General features: G+C 38.8%; 1 protein-coding gene across 1 annotated transcript in view; it reads right to left on the bottom strand.

Annotated features, from left to right (window-relative positions):
* Positions 1-23071, bottom strand: part of GRB10 (growth factor receptor bound protein 10) — an 82777-nt gene that overhangs the window by 35719 nt on the left and 23987 nt on the right. The window contains exons 2-3 of the mRNA XM_042837976.1: positions 20875-21091; positions 17993-18134 (exon numbers count right to left, since the gene is read on the bottom strand). Coding sequence (XP_042693910.1) covers positions 17993-18134; positions 20875-21091 — 359 coding nt within the window. The remainder of the gene's footprint in view (positions 1-17992; positions 18135-20874; positions 21092-23071) is intronic.

The raw sequence follows: 23071 nt of genomic DNA, 5'->3' as shown, positions 1-23071 counted from the left end.
TGTTTTAAGAACTGGTAGTTATGAAACTGGTCTTAAACTACTGCAATTCAATTTACATGGACTAGTAACAAAGAAATGTAAGCAAGTACCATATTTTTGAGACCCAAACATATAGAGATGGTCAGAAACTACAAATGCAATACAGAAGAAGACAAAGGCAGACCCTCTTCCCTGTCCTGTATATCTCTGGGCAGCTTGGTTTAGTGGTTGGCAACCCTGCACATAGCAGGGGGGGGTTGAAACTAGATGATCGCTGTGGTCCTTTTCAACTCAGGCCATTCTAAGATTCAATGATTCCTCCCCTCCACTCCCACCCTCTCCGCTCCATCCTTCCAAGAAAAAAAAAATAGTGGAGAAACAAAGGGCATCTGAGCCTGCTTCCTGGTACGGGCAGCCGTAGTGTTCCTACGTTTGTTTTCTACAGCTCTGGGGAGTAAAAGAAACTAAAAAAAAATAATTAAACCTAGTCCTCAGCTGAAGCCCCAGATCCTGAATCCAACATTTCTTGCCAGAGTTAAAAGTACCAGGATAAAGGAGAGTGTTCACGACAAGTACAGAGGTGTACTGAATTACAAGAAGCAATTATCTGTCTTTCCAGTAGTCACTTTACTACTCTCCACATCCAAAGGAAATGATGTTGATGTCTTAGCTCAGGAACTTAACTCAGCTGCAAGGAGAGAGGGAGAAGCTAGAAACTAAAACAGAAATTGAAACTTTTTAAAGAAGTCCATGAGCTTGAAAACATGAAGATGAGAGCAACTTAGGGCAGTGAAAAAGGTAACACCAGCTAAAGGAAGAAAAGGCAAAAACTATAGAAAGACCCTTAGTGAAAGCTGGACAAGACCTCTGAGCACACAAGTAGCAATGACTGTTTAATAGTGTTGACCTGAAGAGTACTGGAAGTACTGAAAGTCACAGGCTAATGGCCTCTGCGTGCTCTGCGTTCCAGTGTACCTTGGAAACAGAAGTTTCCTGCACATTGATAGCCTCAGCTGAAATTCACAACAGATTTTCCCAACAGGGCTGAGTTTGTCCTGCTCAAACAAAATTGGGGTGCTTTGCAGTCAGCTTAGCTGGGGCAGCAGGCAAAGCATCACTGATGCCTGGCCACCAACTCCTTCCTCACTGTCTTCCACACCATTGGTAACTTTGAGCCATGAGCATTGGCTGGTTGTTGCTACCTTCACCATTCAGGATGTTTTATAGCTTGGTTCGTCACACACAGTAATGCCTCCTCCAAAGCTGCTCACATATGGATGATGTTTTTGTGCAACTACATATGCATCAATTGTGTGAACAGAATGAACCCCTTACAGATAAGAGCCTGACAAAGCTTGTGTCAATGGGAGAAGAGGGCTTGTATCATCCTCTCTCCAGTACACATACAATTCTCATTGTCCACAATTGCTTTCATCAGACACTGCTCCACAAAACTGTTTGCTCCACCGTTTAATTTGTACTAAATTTAGACACTGGAGCAAAACAATAGTTTTCCACAAATTCAAGAATGATATATTGAAAATTTCCAGGACTGATGCAAAATCTGGGCATATGTCATGACTACACTCGAAATTTTCTCTTGAATGCAGCAAGTCCCATGCAACTCTCACTCCCTTCCAATCCAACTGGAGAAAAAACAAAAACGACCATTTGAGAAATTGATTAATAAATGTCTAGCTGCCTTTCGTCAAAGCACCCTGTGCAGAGAGAGACATCAACAAGACACTCTGACATCTCCCCTTAGGCTGTCCCATTGCTGTACTGGCGGGACTGACTCATGGACAGTTCTGGAAAGCTTCACACCACTCATCTCTGTGCATCTGTCCCAAGGTCCATCTGAAGGGCTCACTCCAGGCCCATCTGTAACCCCCTTCCTCCTAGTGGGAGCACTGCAAACAAAAAAAACAACAACAACAACAAAAAAACCCACACAAACCAACCCTTTGCAGAGCTCCCAGGGACAAATTCCCTGCTGCCATGGTTACCACTCCAACTTGTCTGGTGGAACTAGAAATAAAAAACTTCCTTGAGAACAGAAGGCTATATAATGTTAGCTCTTCCTCCTTCCCCTCACTCATCATTGTTAGCCACTAAATCAGCTACATCTGGCATATTTAATTTGGGCTAAATAAAACGTCACTAATTGAAAAGATGCCGAACAAGCAATACATGACATTATAGAAATGAAGAGCTCAGTATCTGAACACAGCCTTTTAGGAACTGAAAAGATTCAGCTAGTTTTTACCAAAAGCTGCAAAGCAAAGGCAACTAAATGGCCCTCTGTGCAATCATACTCATGGCAGCATCCCCCAGCAACTCTCCCTTATCACCCAAGTGTATGGAGGTTTCCAAGCATTCCTTCCTGGAGCAATGGCAAAGCAGCTAGCTCATCACATACCGTAACAATAGGCTGCAAGTCTGCAGCTTTAATTCTAACTTTTGAAAAGAAGATTACTTTGCTAAAGCTACAACAGCTAAGCCATTCGGCAGACCTGCATGTGAGCTGCATGAAAGCACCTATGGCCATGGAACAGATCCTGAGCAGCAGCCTCCCCCCTCCTCTGAGAATAGATCTGCTAAGTGCTTTGGACCAGATCCCCAGCATTTATACATCAGACCACTGGTTCCTCTCTGGTTTTGCTGGTCTTTGCTTATGCTTTCAATACCATTGCTTAGTTTCATTCCTATTGATAGTCAAGTGAGATTCACATATACAGCACAGACATCCCTCACCAATGAAGTGAATTTTAACAGAATTCTCCCAAGATGATTAAGTAAATCACATTGATAATGCATCTATACATAAGGCTGTTGATACGTGCTAAGTAAAAAGATTATTCTTTTCAGAGTAATCAGTATTCATAACTTGATATTCATAAATAACTTAACAGTAGCCTTTATCGTCACCATTCCAAACCTCAATGTTAGGCATAACAGGAAAGTGATACATTGCAAAACCATCATATCTTCCTCTGCTTTCTGTTACAAAAGCCTAAGCAGAATCACAGAATGGCTCCACCAGAGAAACCCAGAGCCTTGCTGGTGCTCAGTCACCTGCACAGCACAGAAGTGCGGCCTGATGTTCAGAAGGAATCTCGTGTTTCTTTGTGCTGAGTCATGCTATAGTGGCTCAGAGTGGTACAGAAATACTTGAAAGTCCATTCATCCAAAGCCAATGAATATCTCTTTAAGTTAAAATACAAGGCAGCATGCTGAAACCAACGTCACCATTTAAAAAAATGCTTCCTGATATAAAACTAGGTAACATAATGCTAAGAGATTTGATGCCAGATCTTGCATGAAAGAAAATGCCACTTCTTCATTCAACATCTGCCTCAGATTATTTTACATGGAAGCTGCTGCTGCTCTGAAGCTGTTAAGACACTCAGCTTGCAATTAAGCTATCTTATCTTTGAAGCTGATGGGAAGTAAAGCTTTCTACTCCCTATAGACATCTCCCTAAAATAAGATAATCTGAGACAAATTCCAAATGCATTTATTCTGTGTTGTCCACTCAATTAAACATCTTGCTCAAATGCAATCGAGTCTTCTCTCTAATTGAAAAGCTTATCCAACAATTTTCATGAGACTGCCATTAAACATTTAAAATAATTAGCTGAATTAGAAAGACATTTATATTCAAATAGCTCACAAGCCTAGTTTCTTTGTTTAGCATAAGCAAATGAATATGAAAAAGATCCCCAGAGAAAAAGAACAAATATTGGGTGAATCTTTTCTTTAAGACAATAGAAACTCCCTAGAAACCAATTCTGCATGGTATTAAATGGGAAATCTTTGAACAACAGCTTTATTACTGTAACTGACGGCAGAGAAACCAACCATTCGCAAGACTGAGACAACGACAAGAGATTTTACTCTGTATTTTTATATTTTACAGATAATATAAGTCGATATGTTCAAGCATGCTTTGTTCTTCCCCCTCCCCCTCCACTACTAAGAAGTGAAAGAAATCCACAATGCAAAGCCATCTAACTTTACTTCCATCCTGACACAAACTTTACTTCCATCCTGACACAAACAACTGGCTTCACATTTACATCACAGATCTTCTTTACAAATTATGCTGAGAAAAATCTAGGTCATCGAAACCTTCTTGAAATGAACTGTGTAGAAACTAAGAGCACTGATGTCAAATTTATTTTGCCTTTCACAAGCTCATTTTCTTTTTTTTCCAGATTGACTGGAAGGTAAGTCAACCTTTGGACATCTTCCTGATTCTGAAGTTTCTATGAGTGAGTAAATTTCATTTCCATCCAACAAAAAACATTCTGAGCAAGCTGCATATATAAGAACAACTTTAAGGCAGCTAGACTTGAATTGCCAAAGTACAACTTACATCAACACAGACGATAAGCAAACATCCCAGTTTAAAATTCTTGACAACATACTGCATTTAATATTCTTTTTCACTCAAAACTTTATTATCTAAATAAATAAACATATATGAATGAAAATAGCAGTTTGCTTCTTCCTTTTTTTTTTTTTTTTTTTAACAATTTTTGGCATGAACTTGAATTCTTAACCAAATTCTATTTTCTTTAGAATATATTGTTACTGCTGATCTCCATTTATCTAAACTAGCAATTTCATTCTACAGACTTCAACTTAAAACATCTGCCACTTCAGCTCAATCATGTCGAATTTTTTTGCTTAATTACACTGCTGAACACATTTCAAAACTATTTTATTTCGAAGTGTCCATTAAAACAGCTAATTTCTCACTGTCAAACACAAATCTACCCTGACTTTAGCCAATATATCAAGTTCTGAATCATCACTCTTTGTTCACTCATTTGGAGACAATGCCATTTGTGGGAAAAACATCATTGCCTCTTCCAGCTTTAGAAAATTGTGTCATTGAATGGTGGTTTAGCATAACAATATATCTTACTATTTGTACAGTGTAGGAAAATGAGATAGCATTTGCTTCTTCCACAATTTTCCCATCCTACTGCATAAGATTACACACTGGAAGAAAAAAAAAAGCCAACTGCAGAGTATTAATGAAAAATACTCTATACTGAACGTTTCTTGTACTCCTATTAGCAAAACAGACATGGTCCGACACAAAGAGTAACTTACAAGTGGTTTTACAGGTTTCTGGCTAGATTTCTGCACTATTTCTTTCAGTGCACTCATCCCCACAGAAAACAACCTAAGTTTCATTGCTTTACTTCCATCAGCTGAGGCTCTGTCAGTATATATAGTAAGAATTTCACTTTTTGATATGTAACAAAATAGCTAGTGCATGAACTTATGCAAGCTACCCTACGAAAACTGCGTTTAAAGAGCAATTGTAAAGGTCCATTCTCTTCTAGACAACTGTGACATATTTCTTCTCCCATATACAATGCTACGTTAAGCCTAAGAGCTTGGTCTTCTGTGTAAAGACCATTATTTTCCATGTGTACAGAACAGAGTAGATAAACCATCAGGGAACTAGCTTTACTCTAGAGTTCAGCATGAAAGCCATCTTGAGAGGACAAATTCGCCTTACCTCAAGCATTGCAGTATTGTTCCAATGACTTTGCCACCCCAATGTCAAAATAATTTATTTAGGGAATTTTCTCCTTCAAAAACCAGATTATGTTTGTTGTATTTGGTTTTGTACTCAGAACAAATGCTAAGGATAGCTTTCCCTATTTCAAAAACTGCTGGAAAATAGCAGGTCGTTTACTTTTTGAAATAGTGACCAAATGCCTTAAAAATCCACTGTAGAAACTTCTGCTGTCAATTCTCCTGTGGGCTTACTGGCTCTCAAACACCTTTTCTCCCTGTTTCACAGATTCCTGTTTGTTCCTCAAACCTATTCTTTCACAAAATTGGGGTCACTATAATGTGTTAACTACTGAGGGCTATGAGTATTTGACTTAGAAAAGTTCACATTTGTTTCCCAAATGATTTACACATAAATCTATCTGTTGAAAAATGCTACCTCAGATGTCTGAACATTACATACATGAGTTAAAATACTAAGATGATGTGTGGAGGAACACTGGCTTTAATTAATCTGTACGACAAGAATCTAGTTATAAACTGGTCATTTTTCTGAAGTCTACAACAGATGACAAACAAAATTAGCCCTATGGTTGCCAGCATCTCTCCCGATACACAAATTATGCTGTTTCTGCCATGTGGAGTAACTGATAAGGAGGCCAGTCAATAAGGTGAACGGGCAACATAAATCTCCCACTCAGAAACAAAGCAAGACTTACTCCTTATAAAAAAGTTCAGTAACTTAAGGGAGGGAAAGAAGGTCTTACATCACAGATCGCTGTCTAGTTGAAGATTTTTTTTTGCACTCCATCCAAACCGCAAAGGTGGCATCCATTTCAGTTGTCACTATCTATCTCAACCTAAGCATGTAGTCTTCACTTATCATTAAGGTTCTAAGGTCAGTGGAGAGAGAAAGAGGCCCTTCAATACAGTTTATCTTCTACAGTTTTGCTACCATAAAATGTCATGAATATTCTCAAAAGATATTCTTTTATATCAACTAGTAGGAGACAACCAGACAAGCAACTCCAATTACCTATTTAATCACAGAAATAAATCCCACCAAAAGACTATTCTATTTCTTGACACTGCGAAAAACCACAATAAACGGTTTAATAATATTACATTTCTTTATCTTTCTATTCTTAAGAGTAAAGAAGTGTTACTTAAGATTAGCTCTTAGTAGAGGTATTTGTTAGAAAGTTCTATTTTACTTTTCGTACAGAATAAATTCAAAGGGAAAGATAAAATTTTGTAAGTAACTTTTTGTTTCCGCACGGAACACCAGAATTTTGAGCAGAGCATACACAATTTGGCCAAACTTGAGGCTATGAGCAAAAACATGGAAAGCAATACCTTCTGGAAGTAGCACTGAAGTGTTGTTTTTAAAATGAAGGGGTGTCTGAGCAGAAGGACAGTAAAAGACTGGGGCTATCATACCTACCCTGAAGGAATCTGACAGCAGGAGTCTGATAAGCGAAGGGTGAATAAACCCAACTCTTGTTAGAGTTTATGTGCCACTTTGTACACTGGGTCCCACTCACACACTGACACTAGCTTTCAAAATATGAGCTCAGATACAGAAAGGTGAAGATCCCCCACAGCAAGAAACTCCATTGTCTTTCTCCAGACATATAGCAAGCCTTGCAAGCTGAGATTCAAGAAAGGACTGTCCACAGTTGGAATAACCAGATATGTTCATTCACCTACATACCACTTTCGAGCAACAACAAAAAAATGCCAGCACACAATATGAAAAACAAGGCATTCCTACTGCTCGTTCAATGTACATAACGACTCTGAATAAGTCTTGCATTAATGCACAACTTTCACAATTCAGTATCTAAGCAAAGTACTTATTCCAGATATTAGTACTTTAGCTGCAGCATATAAACCTAATTTGTAGTCACATTATGAAAAGTCAAATACGTCCTTTCCAAGTACTGCTAGTGCTCAGAATAACCCAAAATATGGTTATAGTGAAAAAGGAGAATCTCTCAGCCTTCCAAAGGACCTGTTAAGTCAGTAAAACTGACCTTGTGAAAGTTTGCACCAACAGATTTTTTTTTACTTGAAAATAATAGACAAAGCCCTTTTATATAAGGAACCAAGTTTGCCACTGAAACATACAGCTGCGCTATGTAACGTAAGTTGCACTCAACTCAGAATTTAAATACTTCTCAAATTTTTCTACTGATATATTTATTGAACTCAGTGAGACTTTACTGGTTTGAAATTCCTTTTAAATACTGTCACATTCTGAGGGAAAATAAATTAGTTTCTACTTCCCTACAATCATGGACTTTAAGAGGGAGTAACAAAGCACCTCACAGAGAGAAGTAAGCATTTCCTCCACACTCTCCTTCAATGCCCTTACCCAGATATTGCTTTTAAGCAGTACCTCCTCATATAAATGTACATTCAGAAGACACATGATTGGTAGAAGAGATTAAATAAATGACATAGAATGCAGAGGTTACTGCAAGCTCATAAAGAAATGCAGTCACTGTGAATGATGTCTGGTACTGTAAACATTTTTTACATTATTTTTGCTAGAATTTTATTACTCTTCCTTTCCCTAATGACTGCTGAATGTAGGAGATTAGCACTTGTAAGGTTCTGGCTTAGAGGAAAAACATCTTTTGCATCTACAACATCGTCAATCATTTTGCTAGACAGGAATCAGTTAACAATCATAGTTTTTACAGCTGTATGTTAGAGAAGGCTCGAGAAAGAGGTAAAGAAGAAAAATTGATGTGAGCATGTTTAAAGTGCTGTAAAATTTATTTAATCATCTGCAGAACTACTAGATTGTTTATTTATTTAAGGGATGAAAGTAATATATAGAAAGCTTTCTGCAGAAACTTCATAAAGTTCATTCAGCTCTTTCATTTTAATGGTTATTCCCCAACATAGCAAAGTCTTTCAGCTTAGACCCATTTGGGCATGTGTTCGATGGATGAACTGCTAGAGATATTCAAAGCCAGCAGCTGCCATGCAAGAAATTTCCTGACCCACTCACAGAGCCCATCGTGCCCATATCACCTCTTGCAGAATTTCCTGCTTCAGTTAAAAATCCTAAAATTTCTCCTAGACCAACTGTGTGATTGCTCAAGTGCTATTCCAAGCAAATAAGAGAGGGCAATCAGAATGAAGCCTACACACAGAGCAACTAGAGCAACCTTGTGCAGCTCTCTAAGTTAATTCCTTGTTAGCTAGATTGACTTTAAGTTCCTCTGTATTGCTCTAAGTGTTGCAATTAAGTACTGCTCTAAGCTATGCTTAATTAGCTTGTAAGCAAATGCTCTTTTGTAACTTGCAGTGTAACGCAGAACTGAATGTTCACTGAGAGCAAAGGGAAATCACACTGAAGGTACATTTGCAAAAATATAGTCCTGACAGACTTTGCTGTCTTATTAATATCCTAGAAAATATTAAGAAATGTGTCACACTGTACAAATAGTTTGAAATATATATTCCCCAGTCTTGGAACTGAAAGCAGTGCTTTCCTGCCAGCTCCAGCTCACAAGCACTCTATTGCTCTCAGAAGATGGAAGATTACGTTTTTCATCTGTTCAGTTTAAGAAAAAAGAAAAAAAAAAGGTGGAGGGGGGGAGGAGAGACAAGGACACAAATTATGAAACATACAGATACTCAAAATAAACAAGAAGTATGAACAATCTTCACTAAAGCACAATTAGCCCATTAGTCAGAGTAAAATCCAACATTCAGGAATAAAGCTGAACTTCAGCACCTCCTGTGAAGTGCACAGAAAATGAAATTAGTATGAGGTTCTTAAGTACATTTAGTATCTTTCTAATACCACAAGCAAAATGACATTAGCTTCAAGCATAGCTCCAAGTCTGAAATTGAGTCTGCCTATCAGAGGATTTGACAAGGCTGTAACACAAGAGCCAAGGCTCAGTCTCACTTGAACAAGCTTTACAGTGCTTTGCCAAACTACTTAGCATGTTAAAGAAAAAGGTGCAAAGGTCATCTGTGGAAATCATTCATAGAATAAAACTGTATTTAACACAGAGAAATATTTTCAGTATAGCAAATACAAGGTCTTATTGTATGATTGTTGCTATTCCCGTAATGTCAGCTTTCAAGTCTTTGTCTAATGAAGAGGAGGGTAATCTGTACGCCTGTTTCTTTCCAAATTGTTCCACAGATTATTTAGAAGGTGTGAGACAGCACTGCAAGCCATCTATCCTCCAGTATATATATTTAGGTGTATGTTTTTAAATGTTAAGTGTATATATGTGTATATGAGGATACATACACTTAACATATAAAAACACTTAAAAATAACTAATCAGGACTTTGGGACTACTTAGTGAAGAACATTGTTAACTTAAAGCACGATAGGCATCCTTCTGTGCTAAAATTGTGTACCTGACACTTGTCACTTACCATAGACTAAGTGTCCAGTTTATCACACTCCACTGAGTATTTGGGGAATGAGAGTGGTTGTAAATATGTGTAGAGGTATTTAAAAGGTCTGGAAATACTGTGGTTTGCTTGTTTTCAGTGGATTTTAGTAAACAATAGGGAAAAGTGTGACCTCCAGCAGTATGGCAAATTACTTAAGAGTAATCAGCTGCTTCTAACAGCTTGCAGGCAAGGACAAGCTCAAAAATGACTGAAAAATTAAAACTTGCTGTTCTACTACCAAAATGTTGTTTTTTAGCTTAGAATATTATTTTCTGTAATCTTTTTGCACCTCGTGTTATTTTATTTTTACTTTCTTATGTAATATTTTTTCCTTAGGGATGGATAGCTTCTATTCCTATTATCTACTCTGTCAAGGATGGTGGGAAACATGTTCTGGAAAGGTAAATAACAAGTTGAGCAGAGGAACACATGCAAGACTACACACAATAACTTAAGCTTCCCTTGCTGCTGCAGAACAAAGACACTGAAGGCACCTGAAGCCATTTCTTCACACCCAGCCCCTGCATGACAGCTGAGCATTCTTCAGTATGCCTGACAATACCTACTGAAACATTCTAAGCCTGTTCCTGAGGCATGAAGCAAGCAAAAGGTGCAGGAGTTGATGATAATAAACTTATGTTTCTGGAAATACAGCACACACTGAGGAAATTGCATGTGCAGTGGAAAGTAGTGTTGAAACCATTCCTTGAGCATGGGCAAGTGCCATACCTACATATCCCCAAAAAGCAGAGCAGTTTCTCAGTCTGGCCTGCTGGTGTATCTAGGTGGATAAAGTGGGTAGCTGGAAAGATGGCTCCTGTTTGGTAAGAAACTAACAAAGCTCTAAAAGCTCTTGCCAGCCTTCATCCTCTTCCCATCACAAAAACTCATGGAAGATTTTTTGTTTTGCTGTTAATGAAATTTCACTTATTATAGGCCTGCTGGGATAAAATTACTTTTTCCACCCTACCCAGAAACACTCTGTGCTCAGCACAGGCTCACATCCCAACTCCCGGCTGATGGCTAATTCACTTTGCTTCCAAATGCTAATCGTTTCCCCCTCAGGAACAGGAGAAAAAACACACTTATTCTTCATATCATCATGAAGACATTTTCAACTCTTGCTTCCTGAAATACAGTGGGATGGACAGGCTCCAGTAACCCTCGAGCAGCAGGATCTATCACTGGACGGAATAAGCAATCCTAATGCCAGTGGAGGGATATGACATGCAGCTTTTATGAACTGGTGATGGCTTGCCTCTTGAAAGTTCAGATTGAACTTACTTTTATGTACACTTTGTGAATGACGTTCAGATTGCAGTCAGGTTAAAGCAAAAACTGAAGGTACTTACATAAATTAAACAAAATCACTTTTTGAAATATTAATTCTGCACCGTAAGGAGAAACAATAATAAAATAAGAATTTGATAATAATGAGACTATAAATCAAGAGAACAAAGAACTGAAACTTGTCCCATGATGACTTAACCAACTCAGCTGTACTCTTCTAATGCAAAAAATGTTATTAAATTCCATCTAACATTCCTTCCATTTAGGAAATGGAACAAAGACATACATGTAAGTCTTAGAGGAATGCATAAACATCCAGTTACCACACCAATGAACTTGGAAGTTCATTCTTCCTCTCTGCAACCACACCCAATCATTGCCTAAGCAAAGACAGAAATTTCAAACAGATTGCCTTTTTTAAGTGTGGGCACACTTCACTGCTACAGGTAATTACTGCAAGTCTAAAAAAAACTCTCTTCCTGCTGAGAATGAGCAGCATTAATCCCAACACTTGTGCAGCCACTCTTCTGAGAGTTTGGAAGTGAACACTGGACACCGGCTCTGCCCATTGTCCCTAGAAGTGGATGCCAACAATCAAGCTAAAAGTTGGGCACCTTCCCAGTCCCACGCTGTGCACATCCACAGCACCCACCAGGAGATTGCATGCAGCTCAGTAGCAGGCACTAGCCCTGTTCTCTAAGGGCTGCCTTGGATCACCTCAGGTTTCAGAAGCAACCTCATGACCAACTCGCCTGCTGGTCACTGGAAACAGCATGGTGCTGCAAGATCACATAGGATACATAGGGGCAAAGTTCCCTGTTTCAAGCTGGTACTTTCTTGCACCTGTCCTACTTGGGTAGCAGAGGTCCAAAAGGTTTTTATTCAGAATGCTTAAGTAAGATCAGAATCTGCACCTTGAGTCCAGACAGCACAGAGGGCAAGGGGAGCTTAGACTTAGTGTAGCAATGCTCATGATGTTGGGTAGCTCCTTAAAGGCTATCAGTAGAAAGTTATGACATCTCTAATTCATCTCAGACATTCACTTACAGTGTAATTAGAATCACTCAATATAGCTCTGCACTTTTTTTTTTAATTCCCTACTGCATTGATGTTTATATTAAAACCCACTTCTGTCTGCCTCACTAAGAATTACAGTTTCTCCCATCTTCTCATTTTTTCCCACACCTTCAGCCTGGTAGCTTCTCACTTCTATCAACTCCTGATCAAAGTAGAGGATAGCTAAATTTTATTTTCACTGTACTATTACCAAAAGAAACCAAGAATACTGTTACACGACAAAAAATGTGCAAGGCCACTCCTAAGCTGTGCAGACAAAAGCAGTGTGAATACGGCAGTGCACAGCTACTATAGCTTATGCTACAGCCCACTCACTATTTACACAAGGCAGTCCTGAAGGCTAATTACAACGGTGCTGCTACTGCACAGGGGTTGTTAAGGCAGCTGCAGGCCATGCTGCACGGCAGCAGTCCCGGGGGGCTGCCAGTGCAGGCGGTAGGCCAGGCCTAGCAGAGCGTCTCCCACGGCGCAGCCACACTCCTCAGCACACAGCCCGCCTGCAGCATGCTCGCCTCTGGGTAGAGAGCCAGAATGCGCCTGGGAGCAAGGCCAGGTTTGCGTCATTAAAAACAAAACCAAAAAAAACCTCCAGCAAATAACATACTTTTCGGTTTGAATGCGAGACGCTCTTCATATTTCCCGTAATCAATGTTGGGACTACAGCTACTGTTCTGGCACTTCCCAAAATCAAGTATGTGAAGAGACTCGATTCTTCCTACCAAGCCTCATGATCAAAACAAGCACGAGGAAGAAGAAATAGCGGCTTTGAATCCATCCTGATCCTGGGCCCCAACAGCCTCCAATGCTCTATCCAAAAAGCCTCCAAACACCCATGGACCGTGCATGCACCATCAGCACTTAAGGCTGCACAGTCCAGTGAACTCATTACTACTTCCTTCGTTAGTCTCATCTTCGGTAATGAGCTACTGAGATTTTCAAAACCACATGAGCTCACTCCCTAATTTCTTCAAGAGTAATTGGACAACACATCCGCGTGATACAGGTCACAAGATGACAAGAAATGAGATGCCTTTCCTACATGTCATCTCAGTATTTGTCCACTGCACTTAGTTCATCTGGTTTGGGAAATTGTTGTTTCTCCAGGTAAGAGGTACCCAGGGCAAATACAAGGTCCAGTTTTACACAGATAGATTACAGCCCCACCACAGAGGCCTGATCTTTCCCAGTCACGACTTTCTCTAAAAAAAATAAATAAAAAATAAAGAAGTTAAACACGCTACAGAGTGATCTATGTATCATTTCATTATATAGCTTAAGAGTCTTCATTCAAAGGAAGATTTGAGGAAGACAAGATGATGCATCACAGCCATGGAAACACATTTTATAGTTGGGCCACAGGGAGAGCCCTTGAGTTGGACCTAAGGAATTGCCTCAGTTAATCTAGGTGCAGGATTTGGCCTGTTTAGAGAAAGTAAAGACTTGTTCACTCATCCTCTTGTCAACAGTTGTTCTCAACAAGTCTTGTTAGTAAGTGTTATTTCATTTAAATATTAAGTAAAAAATTTGCTGTCACACATGTAAAATTTAACTTGGTACGTGGAGTTTTCATTATTAAAAAGTTCATACTTTTATACAGCTTCTCTTTTCAAAATCAACATCCTTGTCTTCAAAAGAGTCAATATGAAAGCTTTGCGGGAAGAAAAAACAAACAACAACAACAAAATTATCGTAACGTGGAATTAAAGCAAAACTAAAAAGTCTGTTCATATGAATTCCCTTGAAGGGTTACTAAATCTGGAAAAAAGAATAACATAAATTCATACCCACTTGTGAATTTAATTTGCTAGAAAAGAGTAAGCAATTTTGGTGCATCAAACTGCTATTTGGAAGTTTGCCTGGGCTGTATAGAGGGGGGATGTGAGAAATTTGCCCTATTTTTACAGTTGAAAGCTTCATTGACTCACACGAGATACTTTAGACTAATATCCTGTGGCATCACAGTGACCTACATGTAATTATTGCATACTTTTTCCAAAATATTTGTACACAGCCAAAAATTATAACCTAAGTTACCAACCAGTTCTTAGTTTATACCAGCAACACAGAGATGGACTTCAATTAGTGGTAACCTTGCTGTCTGATGCTTTTAGCAATTTTTTAGATGAATGTCTGGTCTCGATTTGGTGTAATTTTCTGGTCACTGTTTTTCCTACACAAACATATTTATCCGGTTAAGTAAATGATGTTTAAAAACTTGCAGCTGTCCTTCCTCCATACCCGCAATCAGTGCCCCCTCAGACGTGCAGTGATTTTATGTTTGTAGGTGTGCACACTTCTCACAAAGACAGACATGGGAAAAAGGGTCTTGAGTGCCCCCATCGAGCAGGACTTCCTTCCTGCTCCTGCCTTCACCCATCCTTCCCAGGGCAGAAAGCAGGGGCACTGAGGCAGTTGTGAGATCTGCTGGAGTTTCACTTGGCTGGTGGCCAGGCGCTGTGGGGAAGGCGGATGGGTGGTGCTGGAAGGACATGATAAAGATAGGAACACTTAGTCCCGCAGTCTCTCCAGTCAGAGCTCGCCTGCCAAAGCTCATGGACAAAACTTACTCAGTTCAGACGTTTAGTTTGTACTTTATGTTTAGAAAAAGAAGTTAAAAGCTTTTTGGCAGTTACTGCTTGAAAGGTCATCATTTTTCCAAACGTGAGACATGTGAAGTATCTTGCTCATCACATCAGTAGCTGATGAAATTACAATCATTTGCAGTCATGTTTTTTCTTAAGTAGTTATTGATTCAGCAGCCCAGGTAGTCAGTTTTTCCCACCCCTGTGCTCACAACCTTGTTGACTTCAGTGGTGCTAATTTATCCAGAACTGCTTGGGTTGACATCTAAAACTTCTCAGAATAAAACTTAACATAAAATGGGCTTTTTCCACCTGCAGAATTGTAAGAAAGGATAATAACACTAATCCTCCTAGGAGCACTTGTCTGTTTAACTACAACATATTTTTTAACCTCTCATGCTAGGAAGCATTTGGTCACACAGCTGTATTAGCTCAGACCTTCCCCAGACCATGGGTGCTGGTCAGTGCAGCCAGCAAATAATACATCTACATCATTCTGCAGCCCAAGATGACTTGGGGACCTCTAGTTTGTCCTCTATCTATTCCATCAGATAGAAGCTGACCAAAGGAAACATTTTGCCCATGCCACCCATGTGCTTTGACATAACTTGTGATTAGAGCTTTTGGGGCTCAGCAGTACAGGCCGCGATTGCTCTTTGCCTACTTGTCCCAAAGGCTCAGCAGGCTACAGGGAATCCCTTTTCATTAACACATCGCATAACCCATATGAGCAGAACAGCTCATTCCAATCTCCAATTTTAGTCCTTGTTTATAACCTGCAAGCAGAGAACCTTACATTTAGCATCATTATGTTTGATCGTGGTTTGTATTCAGCATTCTAAATCTATAGCTTGTATTCAAGCTTTTTGTTGTTGGTTGTTTTTTTTGTTTTGTTTTGCTTTTTTTTTACATGGCTCCTTTTCACTAAATGCTGGCCATTAAAATGTGCTTTTGCAATCCTCCTTTAACTAAACTTGTCATTTACTGTTAACCAGTAGCTTATAACCCACTTATCTAAACAAAAGTGTATCCTAAAATAATATATCAAAATTCCCAAAGTTTATGTTTGCTTTTTTTTTAAATTGGATGAAGGTACAAAAACTTGTAACATTTCTCAAGATTTTTTTTTTAAACCAATTATGTTTCCAGATTCTGTTGAATGGCACTACTACTGGATTAAATATACTTAAGGTGCTCTGGGGAGCCTGAATGGGCAGGTTTTTTTGTTATCCTGCAATACTTCACATTTATTTGAGATATTAAACAAAATGTTTCTCTTCATGAAGAAACAATTCACCAATTCACTTTTTTTTTAATTATATGAATATTCTAAAGCTAGAGGATTTTTTCAGTTCTGTTTCTACTATTTTATAGAAGAAAATGATGACTTCCTGCCTTTCCTTCAGTCTAAGCGAGTGTTTCTTATTTGCCTCCAATCAGTTGATGAACTGAAATGAGCAGTATATCTGCATTTATAGAAGTCGTTACTACCTAAATGTTTCAGCTCTTCCTCTTACACCCTACAACTTTCACAATTACAATGGTTTGTCTGATTAAAAATTTGAGCAGCATGCACAGCTACACAATGTAAGTATGTACTTTATTTTAGGCCTTGGAATGGCTTGTCACAATTTATCATTGTAAGATTAAGTATATTTCTAACAGAAAATTATGAAGTAGAACTTAGGAAAAAATGTTATTATTCAGTCTTTATAGCCAGTTCCTTACACATGCTAGGGTATGTTTACTTTTATTCTTAGACACCGTTAAACCCCTAGTTTCTAAATATCACCGAAAAATGACACACAGATACTTAGGATTCTGAGGGCTTTGTAGAGCAATTCTTTTGTGGTAAGATCTAGTGAAACAAAAATAAAAAGCAATGAATCCCTGAAACTGAGAAATATTTAGAAAGATAAATGCAGGTTCATCTGTAACTTTAGCTTGCCTCCAAAAGCTGCCATGCTGCTGGCAGCAGCCAGCACACACAAGAGAATTGCCCATTATTTTCTCTCCCCAGAGTCAGATTACCACTCCCTTGGCAGAACAGCCTCTCTGCTTAGCAGTTACTGAGGACTCACACAAGACCACATTAAATTTATAACTGCATGACTCAGTTTTCTGTTCAGGCATTATTTGGTTATCTATCTCAACTTTTATATATGTAAGAAATACTGCAAAACCAAAGAAGATGCACTGTATCTTTCAAGAAAGCTGACAGCTGTTTATAGAGATATAAAATAATGCAGAATATACAGGACTATATGTTATGGTCTACTGCTTGTAGCTGAACCGCCTCCCCAAACCCTTTTATCAGCCATACCAATCATAGGAGCTACTTACAAACTAAACCAGCAGCAATACAGAACAACATCATGTTTGTGGGTACTCAAGTGCAAACCCATTCTAAGGCAGTATTCAGTATAAGCAACACTTTGTTGTTTTTGTGTTGTTGTTTTTTGTTTGTTTGTTTTTTAAATCCCTGTGCAAGACAGCATAGTTTACAAAATTGTGAAGAACTTCATTGTAATGGACTTGGGAAGCTACTCAACCATGGGACAGTTCTGCTCATTGGTCCCATTAGAAGGAACTGTGCCTAGTTACATGCTCTAAGAAGTGTATTTTGCTTCCTGAAGAACAGCAGAACAATGAGGCACCATGTCCTTAAAGAAAACAGACAGCTTCTTATAGAGGCAATGAATTTTAAATGGAAACAGGCTGTTAAATGGCTTTGAGGCAACTAGAGTTGTTGTGTAACATTCACAGATGCTGCTCCAATCCTAACCTGACATCTGAATTAGTAAGTCATTACCTTGGGTAATGAAATTCCAAAGATATTAGGCATTACTGCTTCATTGACAACATGCGTATGCTTGAAAAAGATTTGCTTTACTCTTACAAACCTTTAACAAGAAACAAAAACTTTGAAGCCTCTCTGAAGATGTTCTCTTGCTAGCGCTGCCCTACTCACAAACGAAGCCTACAGACTTTTCTAGGTATCTGGAAACCTAGTCTCTGCCTTCAAAATGAAATTGTTCACTGTGGGTTTGAACACTAACATATGACAGAAAGCTTTGTTCCATACTCACATGCTTATTAGCAGGTTGACTCTGAGGTAATGATCCAGGGGCCAGCACAGGAGAACTTGCAGGACTGCAGAGTTCTGGAAATGGATTGGGTATGGCTGGCAACGACGATGTTCTGAATTGCTGTTCTTCTTCTTGTAGACGCCTACAGACATAGAAGCATTAAGAGGAGCAAACTGGCATGACCAGGCCTGTATCTCCTGCTCCACCATTCAGTGTACTGACATTAAAAAAAGAGAAAAAAAACTACACCTCTATAGCTACAGCAACAGCAAGCCCAATTTAGGTAACTGTATGTGAAAAAAAAACCAGTCATGCATCTAGTTTGTTTTGTTGTTTATAACTTGATCACTTGGGTGAATAAATAAGGTAATCGTGCACAAAAGGTAAACAGAAATATCAGTCTGTACCCTCTGTTGTAAGCACTAACTTACAGGCTTAAGCTCTGTGTGTCAGAAAGTCATTTCAGACCTAAAGAAGGAGGAGGACGTAACTGCAGTAATTTGGAGCCAAATTCCACATGGATCTGCGAACAATCATGTCTCCCAGTAAAGCATGTAGGCTGAGGTTGAAGTCGATACTGTCACTTCGTTACAATATGACATTCCATTTCTAAGCAATTCAACTTGAGCAATAAACTGCAATTACACTATCCTAGCTTACACTACTTGTAAGATTACTGTTTAGACAAGTTTTACATGCATCTCCTGAAATGCATCTCATTAAGTCTAACTAGGGCCAACACAATTTCAAGTTCTAGTTTGCAGTACGCCTGTACTGCTCACACTAACTGAAGGTCTACTAGCTAACACAATAATGTTAGAAAAGATGTAACACCTGTTCATAACCATACAGACTGCTTTAATTTTCCTACTGGTCCTGACACTAGGTAACTGTCAGGTTTGCCTCTAACTCCTTTGCCGAATGCACCACCTAGTGGCGACTGTAAAAGTTTCCAAAGGCAATCAACTAACTCCTGTATTTGAAATGCAAATCACTCAAAACTTAATTTGGCTACTTTTTTTTTCTGTATGTTCTTCAGCCTACTACCTTCAGCAAGCTCTTATCAGAGCCCTCTTGGACACAACTGTTAGTTTTGCCTCTAATAACATGTCCCATTTTGAGTACGTTTTCCATGCCTACACCAGAACTGCAGTGCTGATAAAATCACTAACACGGAATCTGCTCCATAGGTAATTCTATCCCCTAATTAAGTTGCCTTGGTATTCCATGAATGACCCAATAGTTTTGTTTCTTGCTGCCAATAGCAGGTTCCAACTGTAACTATGAGCTACGGAAATGACTGCTTCCTTTTTTGTGCTACCCGTGTGCACACTTTTCTAAAGCATGAAGTAAATAATTGCGTAAGATCTCTTCAGCACAGTGGACTTAACGTTTCAGCATCTGTGTAATAGTTCTTTGTATTGCAAATTTTGGACTACATGTTTGCAATGATCCCCATTATAAGAACTGGAATTACAGATTTCAGAAATTAGACAATGCTGCACTCTGCTCTGCATAGAATGCTGCCATGCATCATTTATTTTATTACTGAGCTAAACATAAAGCAGTACTTTCAAGAGTAATAACCATTCTGTTGTGGCTGAGGAAAAGACACAGCCACTGCCTGGTACTAGAAAGATGTCTAATTAAATCTGAATAAAAGTTTTGCCATTATTTTCTTCAATGTTAAACACGTGATGCTCCATAGGATTTACAGAAGCACAGAGTTCAGAAAGCTGAAGTGTCTTTCAAAGAAAGTATCAAAGTTTAGAAATGGCATAAACAATTAAAAGGAGTGTTTTGACTAAGATACTTAGAACAAAACATGAATTATACTGCTCTAGAGAGTGAATTTGTTAATACAGCACTATTCAAGGTTCAATCTGAAACTTGTAAAAAAAACTGCATCATTAACTGACTTGGCTGTAGCACACAGTAACTGCATACTACACTTTCATACAGCAAATCTGCCTGTCTTAAGAATTTAATTCCCATAGGAAATATATCTGTGTAAAGAATTAGGAGCAATCCTTATTAGACCTTAGAATTTTCATCTACTATTATTGCTCCCCACTTGTCTTAGAGGATCCTTTGTCAGCTAGAAGGAAAATTCCAAATATACCTGATTCAAGAAATATACCTGCACATACTGACCTTTCTTAAAAAGATTTTAAGAATCTCAGTGTTATCTACAGACTCTCCAGTTATCACCAGTCTGTGTTGTAGAGTATTCCACTTTAAGCTTGAATTCAAGTCCTCATCCTGACAACAGAGAGACAACCTAAACACTTCTTTTTCTGTAAAGTCTACCATAACGCACTCGAGTGAAAATAGAGTGCTTTTAGGAAGCGCTTTAGGAAGAATGGTTAAAGAAGTACAATGGTTAAAGAAGTGCAATGCGTTCATGTTTATTTGTCTTGGACCCAACAGGAAGCCTCCACTAAGAGAGGTATTTTTATATATCAAAACCAGCTTAATGCAACCTCATTTAACTACTGATCATGATATATAAAGTCAAAAAGCCGTTAATTGCCAGTACTGCTGGCAGAACAGTTTTCAAACATTTGGATTTATTTCCAAACATGGACATTGCTTCTGAAAATTGATATCAATACTACGCTTCTATGCATGTCTGCTATCAAAGGCACAGCAGACACTGATGAAACAAGTAGAAGTGTGGCACGTTTGCATTTTACAAAACACAAAATCTACATGTAAAATCTATATCCTCCACCTACCCAGTGAATCTTTCCTCCTGCGCAGCAGACCACTGTGACCCTACAAGAACCCTACTGGGGTTTATCTCCTATTTCAAAGCATAGTTCCTTCAAAGCTGCTTCAAGATGACTTGAAGCAAACAGTGTGCAGTCCTCTGGTCCTACCTGACCGCCATAATGCGCACGGGCTGAGACCTCTGCACTTTCTGCCTGGGAGACGTGGGCTGCAGGGCACTGGATCCTGAGGTGGGCAGCGGGCTGCGGTTAAGCTGGCCATTCTGAAGGAGTGGAGTTGTTTCTGACTGCATGCTGCACGCCGAGTACAAACTTTCAAATGATGAATTCATGTCATTTACCAAAGCTTCTAGGTCCACGTCGTCATCTGAAAGACGCAAAGTAAAAGCAGCATAACATATGTGAAAGTCGCAGATAAAATGAATTTGGGAAGATCAATGACTAAATTTCCGCCAAGTTGTTACATATTCTATAGCTATAACTTTACAGTACAAATTTTTATTTCTTTTACAGAAAAAAGAATGCAGCTAGCATTCTTTTTTCTAACTTACAAAAACACTGATGATCACGTCTGTTTTCTTCAGCAAAAAGCTGAATGAAATATTTCTACTATAATATTTACTGACCTTTTTAGTATATGTATAGTGTTTACTGACAATTGGTGTGATTTTTAATACCAGTGCTGATGTGGAGCACCACTTAAACTGACAGACATCCATTTCCAAGAACATATCACAAATATCTCAGTTCAGCTTGTCAGTGTATCAAGCTCAGACTGTCAAACAGCATGATAAATACCACTTGGAAGATCCAGTACCCTAAAGACAAAAAAGGATAGCGTTGCACAAGTCAAAAGGTGAAAGATGAACACCTCCATTGTATTAAGTGTGAAAATCTATTGTTATAGTTTCTTGAAAACCTCTCATCTGCACATTTGCCTGTTTTTGAGATACAGTGCTTTGAAGGGTGATGATGAGTTTTTAACTGTCATTCCATTGACTTCATAAGAAGTTTTGTAAGCTTATTCCTGAAATGCACTGAAGAGACTACCGCCTTAAGGAGCTTAAAGTAAATCAACCAGGGATGTGGTATGCATGCTTGGAGGAACATCGTTAGTCCCTAAGAAGTACACCAACCCTCCTGTACATGCCAATTTACCTTCAAGGAAGTAACTCATGTTCATTTGTTCCTCTTTAACAGTAATTACTCTGCAAGACAAAACTGGGAGCCTTTTGAACTAACCACTCTTTGAACTTCAATCTCAGTCTAATTACTCCCTAGCCATAAGTTACTCTGTATCAGAAGTTCAACACACCGAGGAACACACACATAGATACCTGCTTTTGTTCAGATGCTCACTGTGAAGTAATCAATCACTTCAGACCAAAATCAACTTGGTTTCCAACAATTTCCCCTTTCTTCCAACTATATCAGCTGGCCTAGTAAAACATAACACAGCTGCCTCTAATTTCTCAAAACTGTTCATGACAGAGATCGCAGAGACAACCAACAGAGCTAGCTAACATTTACAAAGCACTAGGAGCTAAAATACTATTCTTGCATGAAATAAGTACTTGCATTGATACTTTGGCCACATTTTCTAGAAATCGTAGAAAATCCTGAGCTGGAAGGGACCCGTAAGGATCACTGAGTCCAACTTGACCCAACAGGAACAATTTTTCACCTTATGACCCACTACCAGATTTTTTATTTTTATTTTTTTGAGATGACATAAGTTATCTTTGTACCAGTGCCAACTTTCTGTAGGCATTATCAGAAACAGTATCACTGCACTGACACTGCGTTTGTTTTGAACACTGACAACCACAGTCCTTGGCACTGGATGAACTGAAAAATCTGCTGAGAAAAGGTGCTAGTCATGGACATACATCTGAGCTCCATGTCATTACTAGACATATTACATTCCTCAGTGAAAGTTAGGACAACCGGTACTAAAGTAAGAACCACTTGGCCTTCACTGAAAATGTACTCATAGCATTTCTAAGTTTGAACATCTATTTAAAACAAACAAACAAACAAACAAACAAAAGAACAGCCCTAAAACCAACCACCACCCGCAAACAGGTTTCTTCTTTTTTATTTCCTCATGGCTATTTCCCTCAGACTCTGTACTTAACAGGTACTATCCAACTATTAAGATACCTTTGCTAGGCTACATCATCTTCTCTATCTGCCAGTTCACACATTTTTTAACAGTCTAGTCCTTGCTTTGCTTGGATAAAGTCAACAATAATTTTCAGGCTATTTTGAGGGATCTTGAGACAGAGTTGCAATTTAAATGTCATTACATCCTCCACATTCTTATCCTGTTTAGAGAACACATATC

This window comes from Centrocercus urophasianus, unplaced genomic scaffold (genome assembly GCF_019232065.1).
Source record: "Centrocercus urophasianus isolate 14NV4802_14NV808 unplaced genomic scaffold, USGS_Curo_1.0 seq_11, whole genome shotgun sequence".
Taxonomy (NCBI): Eukaryota; Metazoa; Chordata; class Aves; order Galliformes; family Phasianidae; genus Centrocercus; species Centrocercus urophasianus.
The sequence above is the reverse complement of the archived record's forward strand: the minus strand, read 5'-3'. Positions and strand labels throughout refer to the sequence as shown.